This window comes from Dermacentor andersoni, chromosome 3 (assembly GCF_023375885.2).
Source record: "Dermacentor andersoni chromosome 3, qqDerAnde1_hic_scaffold, whole genome shotgun sequence".
In the NCBI taxonomy this organism is placed as follows: Eukaryota; Metazoa; Arthropoda; class Arachnida; order Ixodida; family Ixodidae; genus Dermacentor; species Dermacentor andersoni.
In genome coordinates, this window is record NC_092816.1 from 188,167,521 (window position 1) to 188,186,769 (window position 19,249).

The following is a 19,249-nucleotide window of genomic DNA, read 5'->3' on the forward strand; positions in this document are numbered from 1 at the left end:
CTAAAATTTGGATAATTATTTGGAAAAACTTACACTACTGCAATTTTTATATTTAAATTTACGTTCAATTTTTGCACCAGTTTGCTACCTTATCTAAATCTGTTTGCAATGTATCTATGTCATTTTCAGTAGTAATTTCTCTGTAAATCACACAGTCATCAGCAAGTAGTTTTATGGGTGATGTAATTAGTTTGACATTGTCATTTATAGAGATTAAAAATAACAAGGGGCCCAGTATGCTTCCCTGAGGAACGCCTGAAGAAAGTTATTGGTGAAGATGCGGCGTTGTTTAGGACGACAGACTGGGTTCTTCCGTTTAGGTAGTTTCGTATACAATTTTGAACATTTTCGTTTACATTTATTGCAGCAAGCTTTACATCTAAGAGCTTATGGGACACAGTATCGGAAGCTTTTTAAAAATCAATAAAAACTGCGTATACCTGACTATTGTTATTAATGGCTTTAGATAAGAAGTGATGAAATTCTATTAGTGTGTTGCAGGAATAACCTTTTCGGAATCCGTGCTGGGAAGGTGTAAAGAAAGCGTTTGAGTCAAGGAATGCAGATATGTTACCATATGAAATGTGTTAGAATATTTTGCAAAATATTGACGTTAGTGAAATCGGCCTACAGTTTTCTCTGAGTTTTCTAACGCCCGATTTAAAAACTGGTGTCAGGCTTGCTGTTTTCCAATCTTGGGGAATGAGGCCTGTTTCAAGGGAAAGCTTATATATGATCATTAAATACGAAGCAATGATGCTACAACGCTCTTTAAGGGCCACTGGGGATATTCCATCAGGTCCAATTGCTTTTGTGTCATCTAAATGCCGTAATAAAGAATCGATGCCACTAACATCAAATTCAATGTCTGGTATTATACCACCCTGATTGGCGTTGTTCAAAAGCGAAGTCTCTATGAAGCCTAGAAGTAATAAAGCCAAGGCAAGTATGGTTCTGGCTTTTTTTTTTTTTTCATTGTAGTGTGGAGGGTGATGAAAGGAATGAAATGGGGCATCTGCTTAAGAACGTTTGGTGTGTGCAGACCACTTGGTATGTCTAAAAGAGTCGTTCGCGTAGCATTTGACAGTATTCGACAGATGGCAAGCACCATCATCATTAGCTAGAGTTGGCACACGACATATCGCTGCGCCAAGTTTGGGGTGCGATCATTACATTGGAAAGAAAAAAATAAAATCTTGAGGACAAAATTCAGAGGTGCGATCATTATGCGAGTAAATACGGTAGAACATTTACAATGCAAAGTAGGGGAGTACCACAAATATGTCACAACCAAAGAAGAGAGGTACAGTAGAACCTTGTTGAAACGATACCATTATGTACGATTTCCTGATGGCAATATTAGTGATTAAGAACACAAAAAATCACACGAAACAGATAGCCTTCTCATTACTGGTTCATAAATTGCCACAAAACATGTTATTTCGGCATCAATATTCAGTACATAGAGAAACTGCGATCATATGAAACATTTTCTGGACGCTAGATGCCAAGAAAAGGTGTGAGGCATGTGTGATCGAGAACAGTAGCCGCCCGCTGCAGCAGCTTCCCCACAATACTCGCCCACCTATCTCACGCGGAAATGCCGGCATGCACTGAGTTTTTTATTCTGGTACCACCAAATCTCCTCCCAGGTCATCGCATACCACATTTACAGCTATTACTGCCAACCCTACTGCGACAAACATCTTCACCTCTGTTTCACAGCTAGTGAAGTGTTGTGTCATTGGAAGCATACTGCAAGCTTTTAAGAGGCGATAACTAGGTGTGTGCGAATATCCGAGCTTTTGAATATTTTTTTAATAGTGTTTGCTATTCGATTCGATTTACAGCAAACTTTTACTATTCAAAGTATTCGAAGTTCTAGAAAATAAATACAGGCAACAAACCATTTTCCGGATGCCTGATTTTTTGGACATGCCCGTAATTCAGATGTCTTCACGGCAACGCCACATATACCATAGAGTGAATTATGCGAACGTCGGAAATTTCGGACATTAGAAACCTTTGCAGTTCGATTTTCTGGACTTTTTACCATCACCGCAAGTCCGAAATACCATTAATCAAAGCCACCACAGCCGCCATATTGAGTATCTCGCCCCCTCGAACTGCCGCTTTCGAACATAGATCCACTGGCAGCGGTAACCACCATCACGGCAATGTTAAGCCTAGCTACTGCGACGTTCGCTACAATGCTTTTTGGAGTTCGGTGCCGTGTTTTTCATAAGAACAATTGCTGTTAGTAATGGCGCCAGCTTTGTAATCATCGCCAATCGCTTCAAAGCTCAGGAAGCACGGCGCACTTCATAACGCCGGTTCCCAAAAGTCAGCTTTGCCTCAATAGAGCAGTGTAAACGTACGTCCTCACTTGCGGCAATAAGTGCGCGCCAGGCGGCACGCTTATTTCGGCAGCGCTTGTGGCATCGTCTTCTCGTCTCGTTTCTCGTCTACGTTTTGTGCTGTTAACACCAGGATAGAAATTTAGAAAACCAACAAGCCCAAGCTGTTACTCTACGGAATTCTTGCCGCGAAAGCGCCGTTCGCGACGCGCGTTTTTAAGTGCGCCACTATGCACATGCTTATTTCCGCAAGTGAGGACGTACCTTTACGTGATGAAACATACGAGAAGTATTGCGGTGAAGCATACCACGAGCGGGAAGGGGAAATTGTCACGGGAAACGGCATGCATTCCTTAACTATACACGCGTGCACCCGCCATCTCCTATCACAGTACGAGCACCGATAAGCCTACAAAGTGTACTGGCCGGCCTTCAGAGCTCTTCCGGAGAAGCCTGTAGTGATTTGTGCTCTTGGGGGCAGTAAAAGGCATGCATTCATTTTTCTCGGACTGCCCGATTTTGTTAACTTTCACGCGGTCCCTAGGGAGTCCGAAAAATTGGATATTGACTGTACAATGGTTTCATTTGCTAAAAAACCAAATCGCAGCACTCCAAGATGACACACGCAAAGCGAATTCTCTTTGTGGAATAATTCTGACACCCTTCTAAGCCAGCAACAGCCTTCACAGCCACAAGCAGAAACAGAGATGTACTGGCATGATGTGACTATGCGCCAAAAGAAAGACCTGTGTCGCTGGTGGCAGCAGGAAGGTGCAAGAGCTTACCCTTTGCTGGCTCATCTTGCAAGGCCTGGCCATACCAGTCATACCTGGCCTGGTATGACCATACCTGGCAATACCAGCCACAAGTGTGTCTAGCGAGCACCTGTTCCCGAGTGTCCGGTGCAGTTGTTATTAGCAGGAGAGCATGTCTACTTCCAAGACATGTTAAGCAGCTCACTTCCCTCCATGACAACATTCAGTGATTAAACTTGTAGCCATGCATTCTGTTAAGCAGCTGTATTGGACTGTTTCTTTTTTTTTTTCTAGGAACAACTATATGGAGGTATATTCATCGTGCAATAAATTTGCTCTTTTTGGCCATGCTTTGCAGTACATTTTTGGGGGTAATATAACTTGAAAGTATTCGAAAAATGTTTGAAAAATATTCGATTCGCACTCAAACTTTAAATTCTAATTCTATTTGCACCCAAATTTTGCTATTCGCCCAGCACAACAACCCAACTGTGCAGCCATTCCGTGCTGCAGGTGGCACGAAGGGAACGTCACATTTTGCTCTGGCAGTATTGTAGGCATCGTACTCTGGCATCGTACCCACCAGTTCGATTCCATTTCAGTTTCCCGTCGCTGTCTTAAAACACTATGCAACAGGAAAACAATGTGTGTCTCGGGTTGCTGGGGCCCCACCAGCTCAACACGTGCTGACGTCTCATGCCGCAATGATTAGCACTGACTGGGCACGTCAAAACTTCCCGCCAAAATGCCCGGATTGAAGAAGCTGCAGACCCAGGCTGAATACAAGGAGTTCAAACGTAAGCATGCTGAAGCCACAAAAACGATAATGCATGTCTCAGGCTGCTTGGGCACCACCAGCTTGGCCCGCATTGGTGTCTCGTGCTTCGACGATTCGTGCAATGCTTCCCATTACGTAGATGTCAACTGCAGTTGAGTCTGTAAAATTCTTTACTGACTTCGAATTGTAAGTCATCCCTGTTAATGCCCGTCTTTCTCGCGTGTCTTTTAAAAATTTTTTCGAATGCACGAACGGAGTTCTACTGTACTGCTGCAGGCAAGAAACAACACAGGTTCTCGACACCCCTGTATCGTCTGATGCAATGCAAGTACTTCACAGAACGAGCCAAAGCATCTCAAAAATTGTTCCAGATGCGACTGCAATGCATTCAAGCAGCATACAAGCCAGAAAGGAAGAAAGGCTTAACACACATTGGCTGAGAGACCTTTCCTCCTGGTATGATGGAAATGTCTATAGGCTACATATTGTGGGAAACAAGAGCCAGGATTACAACAGTCTCCAAAATGCCAAGAAGAACTGTTCCATTCCTCGCCGCCAATGTTTCCGTGACCTTTTCATTGACCCTGTGACGCCAAACAGCATGAAACTGCGTGCTTCACAGCAATTAAGCGATAGGAAAAATAGCCCAGATGGGGGCCACTAAGGGCATGCAGCTAACTATGCCATTATCAATTTAACTGCTAACCACTTTAAATTCAATGCTAGCTTGGTCAACAGTGAACTCAATTCAGGTGTGCAGTAAGCATGACTCACTGGCTGGCGGCATGGAGTCCTCATCGTCAGCATCACTAGCTCTCGTAGAGCCTAGACGACTGGCAGGTCTCCTCCGCTTTGAGCCCAGCTCGCGGATGGGCGTTGGTTGGTACGGCTCCACCCGGGCTGCTGCAAATGTCCGCCAGAGCACACAAACTGTTAACCACCGCAACTAACAAACAGCTGCATAGGTGTCTGGGTAACAGTGTCCCGAGATGTGTGCAGCGCATCTTAAACACCATTAATTTGCCTATCTTTTATGATCATGAGGTGTTACTGAAGCCTCACTACAACAAGGTTGTACCTACATCAAAAAGCTTGACACATTCACTATGACGTGGGTCACGGCTGTTATTCCCACTGTGCAGCTGTGCAGCACTTTTCATGCAATGCAAGCTTGCGGGAATTGTAAGAATTGATCGCAAGATTGCTAAACATGAATGAACATGAACAAAGTTGTTGCTTCTGATATGACACATTGTGGCACCATCTCCTTGCACCTTAGGGAAGTTTCAGAGGAGTATAACTCTCAGGTAATTAACTGACTGGTAGGTTATGACACTCCAGAGGAGTATGACAGGTGACCTGCCAATAGGTCATCAAGCACAGGAATCGAGACTAGAAAATGTGCTGCCGCAGTGAACAAGTTACATAGTAAATTTCATCAAGGTGAGATTTCTGCTTCTGCAATGAAAGCTACTTCAGAAATACCTACAACAGTCCTAGTAATCAGCACCTTATCAGGCAGCATTTGTGAACAAATATCGTGCAAGCAACTTGAGCAACAATTTCAAGATCAAAAGCACAGTCCTATGCGGTAGAGATCACATCAAGCTTTAACATGGACTGCTCTAAGTGCTAGCAGCCACCCCAAGGGAGCACTACATGCATCAGCATCACGGCCCACTGATGCTCTACAATGCTTCTTGTTTGTTAAAACAAAATTAGTTTTGAAGAAAGGAACATGGATCAAAATAAATGGGCAGATAAAGTGCACAAATATCTGTACCTAAAAAGTGCGGACACAGAATGGAGGGAAAGGTCAATGAAGTTGGCAACCAAGTACAGCGTAATTGAAAGTGTAAACAGACAACTAGGACTCATAAAAAAGAAAGGGAGAAACAGAGATGGTAAATTGGGTGCGAAGGATGTAAATAAAAAAGATCATGGAGACATACAAGAATGAGAAGAAAGAAATTAGAAGGGAAAATTTGTATGATACCACGAAGGGACGTGCCTCGCTATTTGAATAGTGGCTAGCCAGGCTTGTTGGTACGAACACATTCTTTAGCAAACAGCGCGAATAACTGGACCCAGAAAAGCGCCTGTGTCATGTGCCTCTTTTCTGTGTCCTTTTATTCACACTGTTTGCTAAAGAATTGCTATTCGAGGCTCAAGTTGGCTGCCTGTGGACAATAATATACTAGACCAAATATTCGCAACGATGCGAGTCGTGTTTATGCTGCAGAAAAAAAATCCGGAGACCACTCAGCACATCCTAATGGAATGCGAAGGGATTCACCCAGCGACAACTGTAGGTAACGTACATCTTCCAGAAGTGCTTGAATTTAAAGTGAATGGAAGCATGAACCAGTCAGCAGTCTAGATAGGCAAGAGGTGTTAGAGTACAGCCAACGACCAATAATTCGGGCTCCACGGGTAATGTAAATAAGTCCGAACTATCGAATGTCCAAAAAAGAAAATGAATTTGTCGCAAAAAGTTCACTTTATTTATGTTTTAGGGCCCTTGTGCAAGGAACAAGTAGCCGGTGCGTTGCTGCACACACTTCCACTTACATGCACCCAAGCCCGCCTGTATTTCTGTCAGTTTTGAGTTTCGCTGTACGCCAATGCAAGGACTGCAAAGGCTCGAGTCAGATCCGCATGTGGAAGGCGCTGCAGCACACATTTTTTCAGAAACTTAAAAATGAAAAAATCAGGCCTGAACATTTGAGAAGTCTTTATTTTTAGGAATGCAGCTGCAATCGCATGAAACTTGGACGCAATGAAAAGCACCTTGTAGAGAAGGCACCCAAAGCTGCTAGAACCCTTCTTCACTGTGACTTGCCTCTTCGCGGTTTTTGCTGCTAGTCTGCTCAATATGGGCCGTCTTCAGTGGACTGTGACGGTGCACAGTTGTTACCGCTGTTAGCTTAACGTCCATTTTCTGAATGTGTGTGTCACCACAGCAGTCACTATGCGTGATACAATCTTCTGGGCAAGGTGCCTCAAGCATTTCTAGCACCTGTTCAAAGCCTTTGAGGCCTTTGTCTTCCCAGTAGTCTGGGAAGCTTACTGTTCAGCGACTTGGCTGCATTCTGTGTCTTGCCAAGAAGGCACCAGGCTAGGAGTTTCTCTTCAGTGAGGCACTTGTAGATAGGCTAACTGCCAAGCTCTGGGCTTCAGCTAACAGGGGGCGGTGTGGCGGGGTGCAGGCTCCTCCAGTGCTTCAGCGTGCTTTAGTTTACACCAAGAATTCTGCCTGGCAGAGCCAAAATTGTGGATTCTGGCACCATCACTGGAGCAGCAATGAAAATAGAAGCCCACATGGCAGTGTACATGCTGCGGATATCGCCTTTGTTATTTGTAATGGCTATTCGATAGTAAGTTTGTAGTTCCTTGATGGTTGTGTCTTTCAGTTTTTCATCTTGTGGCCGTGGCATTGTTATTTCTTGCAGGTCTGTGCCAGAACGTGGCTCGTGGAATGTGGAGACTGAACGTGGTTCGTACATTGTTCTTCCTCCATGGCACTGGCGATTCTGCGCCACAGATGGCAGGGTAGATGTTGATGTTGCCATCACTCAAGAACTTTGTAGAGCTCAGTGATGTCTTGTATGACGAAGTCCTCTGTCATATGCGCACTGCTTCTTCAAGTTCTGTTGCTTGAGATAAATGATGTTAGGTTTTCTTGTTTTTTTTTTTTTTTTTTGCGAACAGGACGATGGAAAGCTTCCCATACTTCCCATTCCTAAGGACGACCGAAAGACCATTGGGCTTCCCAGCTGCCTCGCCAACAGAGAGTTCCCGCACGCTGCAACAACTGGGGCATACCAAACCTGCCACAAGTGCTGTCACTGTGCTGACCTCGCACATCACCATGCTATAACAAAAGGAGCACCGCCTGGTCTTGAGCCATTTTGGAAGAATTTGATCTTCTTCTGGGATGCACTGACGAATTCCACAGCAGCGTCAATCTCATAATTACCGTCGCAGTGATAGATGTTGCCGTTAGGACTAGTTGACATCGGAGCGTCATGAACGTCCTTGTAGGCTGTTGTTTTCCAAAACTTCTTACGCCGCGTCTTCCTCGGTGCTCATGGCGAGTTCTATACTTCTGAGCATCAAAATCGTTCTTTCTCGGGATGGCCAGCAGGGGAAAATGCAGGCAGAACTCAGGTTTAAAATGATGAATCGTTACTACTGGTGAGCACTCGTGGCAGTTGTGGTTCGGCTTTTCCCCATAGGCCAAGTACCGCTGTTTAGTGGCAGCCTTGTGCTGCGTGGCGTCGAATTCAAGATGCTTGACAGACGTGTCCTTTTTCTTTGTTATTTTTTTGTTCTCGGCAAAGGCATGAGACCTACAGCCGGTGAACCTTGAAAGACATGGCTAATGCTGCGCACAGGTCGATTGTAAATGGCAGATGGCGCCACTCTTCCATGTGAGGAGGATCCAAACGGCACGAACTTTCTCAGCTTTTGGCAACTTCTCGCACCACTGCAGCTCACGTAGGTGCATTTTTAACTTGTTTCTCGTGCAAATTTCAGCTTTATATTTTCAGAAATAAAAGTTTATGGCCTAAAAATGACAATGAAGCTGAAAACATAGACGTGAACATTTTTCTACCCACGCGTCCCCTTACTCGAAAATCCATGACGTTACAGTGCGGAAACTTCCAAGACAGTGTTTGCCATCCATCTTTCATTTTTGTACCTTTCCTGGCTCGTCCAGCCTCCTTTAACAGTAAGAGCGGCTTTTTTGGCCTTGTTGAAGGGTACTGATGTGTGTTTGGCGTGCTGGTATGTGAAATTGGATAACATTCTTGCACGAGCAAACAGGGACAAAAGGGACATGGTAGCCTACTGTGGTGTCACATCTCTTTTGTCCTTGTCTGCTTGTGCAAAAATGTGACCAAAGTTGAAGGGTAATTGTTGATTCCCAATGGTGGCTGGCTGCGCTCATTGGTACAGTGAAACCGCGTTACTACAAACCTACATTAACAAACTTTTTAGATTTTTCAACTTTTCAGAAGTCCCCCGCTGACTGCTTATGGTTTCAATACAAAAATGTTTCAGTACAATGAACTTCAGAATACTGAACATTTCAAACTATTGATCGCGAGCCAGTTTCCACGTCATGTTAACAACACCCTCAGTACTACGAATTAATATTCTGACATCTGGGGATTATATTTTCGTGTATCCTTCCTGGTGGCCAGAACAGTAGGCTAGCAGATGACAAGGCATGGAAAGTGGACAACGTGGCGCGTGGCTTCAGAAAACGTGAGATGGCGTCGGAGTAGAGAAAAACGTGGGAAGGCACGTGTTGCCTAGCAATGGAGACATGTCTCTTCCTTCTTTCGGTGCACACCTCTCCTTTCTTACGCACTTCTTTCTGCAGTCGTACCTGCTATGCATGGTGAGAAATGTAACCTCCGTGCTCACAAAGATGCCACATGGTCGCACTTTCCGGAATGTGCTTAAGCTTTTGGAATACTTCACGTGTCCGCCTCGAGCAAGACAGCTGCGGTGTCCATGGCAAGGATAGTGAAAACAAACAAAAAGAAACACTGCGCACTGCAGGTGACATGGAGCTTCCTCTTTATGGGTGGTTTTTTTAGTGTCAGCATCTCCTGTGCACATGGCACATGCTTCAGTGTGCATGGCAGTGGAGTTTATAGAAAATACAATAAAACCTCGTTAAACCATTCCCACCTAAACAGTAGCTTCATTTCAAAAGTAGTAATGTCAAATCGCTGACTCAGTAGCCATTGAACCTAATGCATTTTGTATCCGCATAAACCGTACCAGCTTATTGCATACGTATTGGTTAACACGTAATGTTTCCTCTTTTCGTCTCGCAATCACAGCAGTGCGTTGTCCCCATCAGGCGGCCTGGCAGGACAACAAGCCTCAGAGATCAGAATGGCCTCCAAGCGCCCTGTGCGTTTGTGCATGAAGCCACATCGACATCATTGTGACGCCGTTTCAGAGAGCGTTGTGGCATCATGCAAGCTAAGGCACACGTCATGCCAAAGCTCGGATAAAAAACACCGGGTGCTCAGCATAGAAGAAAAATTGGACATTGTTCGTGCCATAGAACGTGGCACGAAGAAGTCGGCGCTGGCATGCGACAGGGATCTACCGTTGGCTACAGTGTGTGGCATTTGGAATGAGGAGAACTTAGTCGGCAGCGCAGCTGCGATTGCAAAAGGATGTCAGCTAAGAGGCTAGAGTTTTCGCCATTGTTGCCTCTGTTGTTGACGAAGTGTCGCCTAACGACAGTGATGAGGACGGCACTGAAAGCGACAACACGGCCCGACAGTGGCAGAAGCTACACGTTACGTCAGCCTCATGAATGCAATTGTCGCCATGAGAACAGCACCCTGCAATGAAAAAGGCGCCCGGCGACTTCTGCAGCGCTACCACGCCCACGCATGGAGAAAATGCAATGCCAACGAGGAATCTGCCATGCCTCTTCGCCGAGAAGAGGGGGCCTTGCTGAAAATCTGGCTCGCTGCTTCAGTAAGTTTGAGGCCACTGTCATCGCTGCTAGGCCGCCGTGGCATCAAAAGAAAATAGCAGACTTTTGTTGTGCGAACTGAATAAATACTGCATGTTTTTGCCCTTTCGTCACACTCTCCCTGAGTTCCGTTTTTGACAGGTAAGTGGGTGACCTCATGCTATTTCGGTTACGCAGTACTACTGTTTAGTACATACTTTTTCCGAGCTCCGGCCAACTACGGTTTAACTATGTTTCATTGTAGTAACAGCACGAAGCAAGAGCCAACAGCGACATTTTCCTTGATAGCTTATACGGTGACAACTGATTAACTGGTGGGTTGATGCGTGGAATGGTCAATTTCGGGGCTTTCACTATAACAACCATTCAGAGCAACGAACAATTTGTTGCGGTCTCCTGAAGTTTGTTATATTGAGATTTCACTGTATTCCATTATGTTGCAAAGCTGTATGTCACAAAGTGGAAACCACAGGACGACAGAAGAAAGGGAATAGTGGCAATTTCCAACTAAAGTTAACCTTGAAAATGTGGTGATTTATACATGCAACTAGAATTAATACTGCTCAACTTTTCTCTTTATCTCTTTATACTAAAACTGTGGCAATTAATACATGGTTTACCTAAATTGATGTACAAAATTGGCAGGCTGCCAAAGAATTAAAGATTTTCGGTTGGAACTATAACTGCTAGATATACAAAAATAATTAATAAAAGAGAACAAAGTGACTTCACTTGCAGTTTTGACACTAGTTCCCTCTCGTTGGATATTTTCTGTGAAGGTGGAGTGACAGCATGAAGCTTTAACAGTCTAGCAGCATGTTTTTCTGTCACCCGATAAGCATTAACCAACATTCTAGTATCACACTATCCAACAACATACCGATAGCAGAAAATTTTAAATATCAAGTTATCAAATTGAAAGAAACTCAAATAATCAGGACTACTAACTGGTATTGAAAACTTAAAATATTCGCACACCGCTACAAAAATAAAATATAAATTAGGCACTGAATTTTTATATACACAGCAACATTGCTGTACATGTTTAAAAATAAACTGATGAGAGACTCACAGGGGTTGCGGCGAGCCGTGCTGGAGACAGATTGATGTGCTGCCTTCATGGCCTTGAGCAGGAGAAGCTTGTTGGCCTGCATGTTCTCGGGCACACTTGATCTGCAAGGAGAACGGAGGAGCACGACTCAGCACTGGAGCGAACCAAAGGCCACGTCTGCAGACAGCACATCACAGCAGCTCCCATGCAGTACACTCTGCTGAACTTATAGTGAACCCAGTGTCAGTGAAACAGACGCTAAAACAAATGAGTTTAAATAAGCCCCATGCCATTACGTCAGCCTCATGTGGGTGTTAGCCGCAGAGGCATCGTCAACCGTTCAAGCCGGACAGAACTTCGGCATTGATCAGAAAAATGTCTGTCGTTGGAGGGCGCAACAGGAAACGCTTTTTGCATGAACTGGCCGCAACGAGGAGATGTCAGCATTTTCATTTCGTGATTGTTGGCCTTGCTTTTTTCTTCAGCCTACATTCTAGGTGAGTTTTTCTTTTTCCTTTTTCCTTCGGACTTTCGGGGGTTGGCTTAGAATTGGGGCTGGCATAGATTCAAGTAGATAGGGTAATCTCAAACGAGCTTGACGGCACAGAGGACTTGATTCTCAGGCAATCCCTTACGGAAATTGTTCGCTTTCACGAAATCTGGCTCATTTCGGCACCGAACCCCTTGAAGTGTACAGTTGACAGCGTTCTCGGCACTGATAACAAGCTTGGCCCAGTGCCAAAAACATTTTGCTCCATCCTCTTCTCAGACGACAAGTTAGGACAACTCATTTTCAAATAAATTCCTTGAATAAAGGTACCATTTCTCTTTATCTCCAATTACATCCGTAGTTTAATGTTTATTTATTTTATGGACTGAGAAAGTGACCCTCGCTTCGCAATTGCAGTCGCGTTACATTCAAGTAAATACGGTAATAAGGTAATAACCCAAATGCACCACTGTTCCCTGCTGCAGGCGGTGTGGAGTGATCGTGTTTCAGTTTGGCCACATCATAAGCATCATATTCCAGTGTTGTTCACCAGGATTGATTTTGTTTCCGTTCCCTGTTGCCGTTTTCAAACATTGCGTGTGTGTCTTAAAATGTGTGTCATGGGTGGCTCAGGCCACACAAGCTCGACATGCTTCGGCGTCTCGTGCTGCAACAATTCACACAACGCTTTGCATTACATAGACATGAACTGCAGTCGAGCCTACCAAATTTTATAGTGACTTCAGACTGTACGTCTTCCTGGTTAGTATGATTTTTCTCACATTTTTGTCTAAAACGTATGAAAGAGGTCTACTGTAATCGGAAGTCATAATTGGTTTCTGCAGAAAAGACTATTCTAGTCATGTTCTCGGACGATCACTTTCAGGGTATTTTACATTAGCAGGATTTTGAGTTACTAGTGCTTGTTGCACTGGCATTTATGAGCAACAGCATTCTGGGCACGGTTCCAAGCACGCTGTCTTATAACAGTGCCAGGATCACTGTCGCCCATCGATGCACCCATTGCTACAAACCTGATATCAGTATTTTAGAAAGTGAGCGTTTGAGAATACGGCTTAAGTTTGTCAACGCATTGCTGTGCACACTTACGCTTGCCTTCGACTTGGTCAGTCAATTTTTCAACTATTGTCGTGCTGTCACTACATATAGATGAAAATACAGCCAATGCATGCACTGAATCTTCTCCCCTGGCAACATAAGCAAGGTCAACTGAGCTGTGATAGTCAAATGATTGCTGCTTTCTGTGCAACAGTTATTGTCTGGTGGAAGCGGCAATTGAAATGGCTGACTTGGTCAAATTTATTTTATTTTCAGATTTTTCCGATTTTTTTCGTAATTCTCTCTCAGACCTTCTTTTACTTCGTGATGAAATATTATTGACCCTTTTTGCAAAGCAGTTTGCTCTAGAGAAACGAGATGGCGCTTTTGGCGGAGCACCACACATTGCATTAGCGAAAGCACATGAATACAAAACCATTACCTCTTCTGCCCTGCTTCTGTGCGATCAGCTGTCTGAAATGCATCCGAGTTTTTGCTAATGCACTGTGCTCCGTTTATGCTGCAAAATATGGAGCTGTGGAGTGAAGACGTGTGCAGTAGTTAGCTGCAACCATTGTGACTGGCATATTAAGGAATACAATGAATCTGTGTGTCCAAGTTCACGGACCAATGCTACGTAAGGACTGCCTGTGTTATTGGCCTTTCGTGATGCACAGCTTTCCTCAAGCATAAAATAATTCACTCATCCACCAGAGTTGTCTCGCTAACCTCCAAGGAAAGGACTTCAACCCCGGAACGTCTGGTCAAGTGAGTATACCGCTCGTTACAGAGTGACGAAGGGAGTAGCGCCACTTCTTGGCATATAGTAAATTTCTCTCACGTTATCTACACCCATACAACCCAATTCACATGCAAACTTACACCCACTCTATCGCCAACGTATCAAGAATAAGTGAACGGGCGCACACTTAGTGCGCCGAAGCATGGGTGACGGCAACTATACCGACAGCACACTAATGTTCGAAGCTGAACGTTTCGTAATGGCCGGTCCACACAGTAAGTCAGTAAGTAGCGATAAGTATTCGCTACAAGCTACTACAACGTACAGAAGATCTACGTTACAAGCCTTGTGCCCAGCAAGAACAAATTCATCACAAATGAGCACACCCGCGAGCGATCAGGCAGAAAATAAGTTGTAGAGAAGAATTGGAACGATATAGTGGGTCATCCGCTCTAGTGCTTTCTAGTGGGTCATCCTCTTCAGCACTTCCACTCATGAATGCCGCTCGCGCTCGGAGTCCGTGCTCTGCCTTTCACTGTGGCCACTGCACTGCTCTTAGTCCCATCAAATAAACACCTAAACAAAACAATCAGATATTGACCACCCGGGTTATTGGGGTAAAAAATCAGCCCATAATTCGAACTTTCAATTTTTATTTTTCACATTCCTGACGCATTTACGCGCCTATATCGTGATCTAAAGGTGGGAATCCGCAAGCGTTGCCCTTTAATTTGGGGACAAATCACGGCCGATTTTCGTCGTGCATAACTCGATAACCACGCACTCTGCCAGAGCCACCTTGGTATCGTTCGAAAGCTCAGGTTTCTGGCTTTTATTCATCAGTCGGCAACATTGCCGGCGTTGTGGTCATGCAAAAAACTACTGAAAAAGACATTCGCGGCACACGCTATTATTGGCCAGTTTGAGCATGTGACCAAGATGGCAAGTCATGATCGGCTCCAAGGACCACAAGCGCTCAAACGACAAAAATAGTCGCCATTTTGTCTTAGTCTCACGACTGCGACGCTGGAAATGCTTGAGGTCTGAGGGAGTTGTGTCGGGACAGAGCTCGCGGGGAATTGAGGGCCCGAGAATGTGTAATCTTTTTGAAGTGAACGTACTCGCAGCGGATGCTATGTCGTCGACTGACAACGGCCAAATGGCCATGAATTATACCTAGTGCTTACTGATGGCCTTTGGTGCCATTTTTTCAAACTTTCTTTCAATGTATCAGTTGTGAAACCTTTTCTGTTGTTTTCTCAAAACCACAATTTTGATGATGATGCCTTATTGGAGGTGCACTATTTCTGCTTCTACTTGTGCTATCTCCCTGTAATTCTTTTTTTTTTTTTTCAGAAACGCAATGGTAGAGTGCACATAAACGAAATAACATTGTTGCATTTATTAGAAAATTTTTTTTAATGTTTCTTTTTTAGCAGTTAGATGGATTTCTCTTACTGAAATTTGCAATGTTCTCATTCACTTTTCGCTTCGCTTTTCACTGGGACCTTCGCTTTTCTTCGCTTTTCTTGTGGGAAAACTTCGCTTTTCTTCTGGGACAGCCAAATTGTGAGCCTGGGGGAGCCTGGATTCAGCGTTTTAAAGAGTGGCACGGCATCATTTATAAAAACGTGGTAGGGGAAGGGCGTCCTTGGATATGCAGGCGAAGCAGCAGTGGCTACTGACAAAGCTGCCCGGCGTGCTGGAACGTTACGTGGACAAGAATGTTTACAACTGTGACGAAACTGCCCTTTTGTTTTTCAAATGTTGCTGTCGAAGACGCATGCTTTAAAGGAGATACATGCCTCAGTGGGAAGCCCTCTAAACTTAGGGTGACTGTGTTGCTGTGCGTCAGCATGGATGGGAGCCATCGCCTCAAGCCTTTCATGATCGGACAATCCAAGAAGTCGGCATGCTTCAAGAATCAGCACATCCCAGTCCGCTATTGCAGCAATAAGAAGGCGTGGATGACCCGCAACCTGTTCGAGGAATGGCTGCTCAAGTTGGACAGCATAATTGAAAGTCAAGGAAAAAGAGTAGTGTTGCTACTGGACAGCTGTAGCGCACACAGTATTAACCCGAAGCTGACATCGGTTGAATTGATGTTTCTGTCTCCCAACACGACGGCAGGCCTGCAGCCGTTAGACGCCGGCGTGATAGCCAACTCTAAGGCTTTACATCAGCGACGCATGCTGGAGTGGCTAATATTAGTCATTGACCGCACAGCTCCTTGCACGTCGGGCCATGCAGACAGGTCCCCTGACCTGAAAATCGGCCTTTTGAAGGCCGTGCGCTTCATCTATGGTGCGTGGTATAAAGCGAAGCAGTCCACCGTACAAAACTGCTTCACAAAGGCGGGCTTTGTGCGCCAGGATGCACCTACCCCGCCTACTTATAGTGAGACCAACAAAGTGGATGCCGCCGACTTAACCGAGCTCTGGGAGCATATTGCTGCTGGTGACACAGGTGGTGCGTCGACGAAGGAGTTCTTGACTGCAGACAGTGCTGCCTCGTTCTGCGATGAGATCACCAACGAGGCGATGGCTGAAGGTGTGCTGTCACGACAGACGGCAATGTTGTGCAACGGTGGCGACGGCAGCAGCAACAGTGACAACGAGATTGACAGTGGCTCCTTGACTCCGACCACGATGTCCACGCAAGGTGCATTGTATTCGATTGACTCCTTAATTGATTTTATGCATTCCAAAGGATTGCCGCCAGTATTTGCGCAGCAGCTGCATACCACACAGCTGCATACCGTACCAAGCTATGCATACCACGGTTGTGAAGCCGAAACTGCTGCGAAAGCAAGTGCAAATTTCAGATTATTTCAGCACACCTAACGCTTGACAGGATCTCTGGCGCTAGAAATAAAGTTTTGTTTTTCACAGCCTACTTGCTACAACATCTATTCTTTAGTGAAAGTGGCAAATTCGGCTTCAGAGCTACAAAGGTACATTCAGCAGCTTTTTTTACGGAGGTCCAGATACAGCAATCATCAGTTATAACGACCTATTTATCGTATTTCTCGATATCTCGATATTTCTCGATAAGTGGACTGCACTGTATAGCCGCTGAGTTCGCACAGCGTATCCACTTGGAACAAATTTTTTTGACAGAACCAGTCCCAAGATAATAAATTTGAGAGGGTCCATCAAAATACATTGATGTTCCACTTACTTTGGTGGTTGAATGCATAAAACAGCGTTGTTCTAAAGTAACTGGAATACCAACACCTTCATTCAGTTCATTATAATGAACTACAGTAAAACCTCGTTAAACCGTACCCGCTTAAACAGCAGTTTCGTTTTAAAAGTAGTAAAGTCAAATCCCCCGACTCAGCGGCGGCCATTGAACATAATGTGTTTTGTATCCGCATAAACCGTATACCCGCTTATTGTGTACGCATCGGTTAAAACGTAGCGTTTCAACTTTTCGTCGCGCAAATACGGCGGTGCGTCGTCTCCATCGGGCGGCCCAGCAGAACGACAAGCCTCAGAGATCGGAACAACAGCCTCCAAGTGCCCCGTGCGTTTGCGCGTGAAGCCACATCAACGTCAGCATCATTCGACGCCGCGCCAGAGAGCGTTATGGCATCGTGCAAGCGAGAACTCGCGTCATTCCCAAGCTCGGATAAAAAAGACGCCGGGTGCTCAGCATAGAAGAAAAATTAGACATCGTCCGTGCTATCGAACGTGACACGAAGAAGTCGGTGCTGGCACGTGACAAGGATCTGCTGTTGACTATGGTGTACGGCATTTGGAACGCGAAGAAGTTGCTCGGCAGCGCTGCTGCGACCGCGAAGACATGTCAGCTACAAGGTTCGACTTTTCGCAATCGTTGCCTCTGTTGTTGCCGAAGTGTTGCCTAGCGACAGTGATAAGGACGACACGGAAAGCGACAGCACGGGCGATTCAGGCCCGACAGTGGCAGACGCTGCGCGTTGTGTCAGCCTAATGAATGCAATCATCGCAACGAGAACAGGGGAGCAATAACGTAACTCTGTTCCAAACGAAAAGTATTCCAAACTCCGGCACCCAGCAATGAAAATGCGTCCCCGGGACTTCTGCAGCACTACTGCGCGCGTGCACGGAGAATACGTAACGTCAACGAGGAATCTGCCATGCGAGTGTTTGCCGAGAAGAGGGGGCTGGCAGAAAAGCTGGCACGCAGCTTCAGTAAGTTTGAGGCCGCTGTCGTCGTGCTAGGCCGCCGCAGCATCAAACGAAAATAACACTTTTGTCGCGCGAAGTGAATAAATACTGCATGTTTTTTCCCCTTTCATCGCACTCTCTCTGAGTTCCGTTTTCGACAGGTAAGTAGGCGATCTCATGATATTTCGGTTAAACAGTACTACCGTTTAGTACGTAGTTTTTCCGAGCTCCGGCCAACTACGGTTTAACGAGGTTTCAGTGTATTAACATAGCGACTGCTTTTCGCGGAACCATCAAGTTCGTTAAGAGGGTTCGACTGCATTTCAAATATTATTTAGCTTTTTTCTGTTTTTATATACAAGCATATCTCGAGAATTTCTCTTCAAATTTATTCTAAAATCTTGTTTTTTAGAAGTTCCTTTTTTATGACATAAATCTTGTGTATAAAAGTACCATGCCTCAAAAGCGGATTAATTCTGCTTTGCTTGCATAATTGCATAAAATATTAAGTGCAATAGTTCAGAAAAAAAAAGAAATCTAGTGTAGCCTACAAAAAAAAAACCACCATTTTCCTCACTTTAGGGAGAGTTAAAACATTTATCAAATGTTTGCCACCCTTCAGACTTTCCCAAGTGTCATCCTTTTGCATGCGAGAACTGCACGGTAGAGTCTTTACGACTGTGAAAGTGGTGCATCAGTGCTTATTTGAGAGCTTTGTAAAAAAGGCTGCATCTCCTCGATTCCAGCTCGGTGCCATCCTCTTGTGAGCCCCACTCACCTCCTCTCAGAGACCTTAACCACGCTGGCGATGGAGCCCACCGACGGGTTGCTCGGGTCGTACTCCTCCTCGTCGTCCTCCTCCGCCTCACTCAGAAAGTGCGGTTTCCGGCGCACGACGGCAGCTGGCGCCACCACCGACTTCTTGGTTGGCCGTTCCTGCAAGGTGCACCACACAACTGTCACTACACTCCACCCAATCAATGTTGAAGAGATTTTGCCCAATGTCCAGTGGTCTGCTGCAAAACTTAAAGGACGGCACAAGGGAATATGTTTTTATGCAATACAAGTTTGGGCTTGTTGCTATTCCACATTAACCTTCTACAGCAAATCCTACTTAATTTGACACTTGTTAATTTGGAAAATTGGATAATTCAGACTCGTCTACTGGACCAGGCAGGCAAAAATAAAATCAAACTCTCAATTCGGACGTATTTGGCCGCACATCGGTTAATTCCGACAACCCTCGGAGCTTGGCAAGAGCTAAAATGGCGTTAGCATCCAAGCGAACCGTAGTGGCGGAGTCTGCATCGCCGTAGACATTAGTGTCAACTGTGCATGAACAATAGGAA

General features: G+C 45.1%; 1 protein-coding gene across 2 annotated transcripts in view; it reads right to left on the reverse strand.

The window, feature by feature from the left end:
• Nab2 (Nuclear polyadenosine RNA-binding 2) overlaps positions 1-19,249 on the reverse strand; it is a 156,100-nt gene that overhangs the window by 92,449 nt on the left and 44,402 nt on the right. For both annotated transcript variants that reach the window (XM_050172740.3, XM_050172738.3), the window contains exons 7-9: positions 18,679-18,836; positions 11,477-11,577; positions 4,665-4,793 (exon numbers count right to left, since the gene is read on the reverse strand). In XM_050172740.3, the coding sequence (XP_050028697.1) occupies positions 4,665-4,793; positions 11,477-11,577; positions 18,679-18,836 (388 nt within the window). The remainder of the gene's footprint in view (positions 1-4,664; positions 4,794-11,476; positions 11,578-18,678; positions 18,837-19,249) is intronic.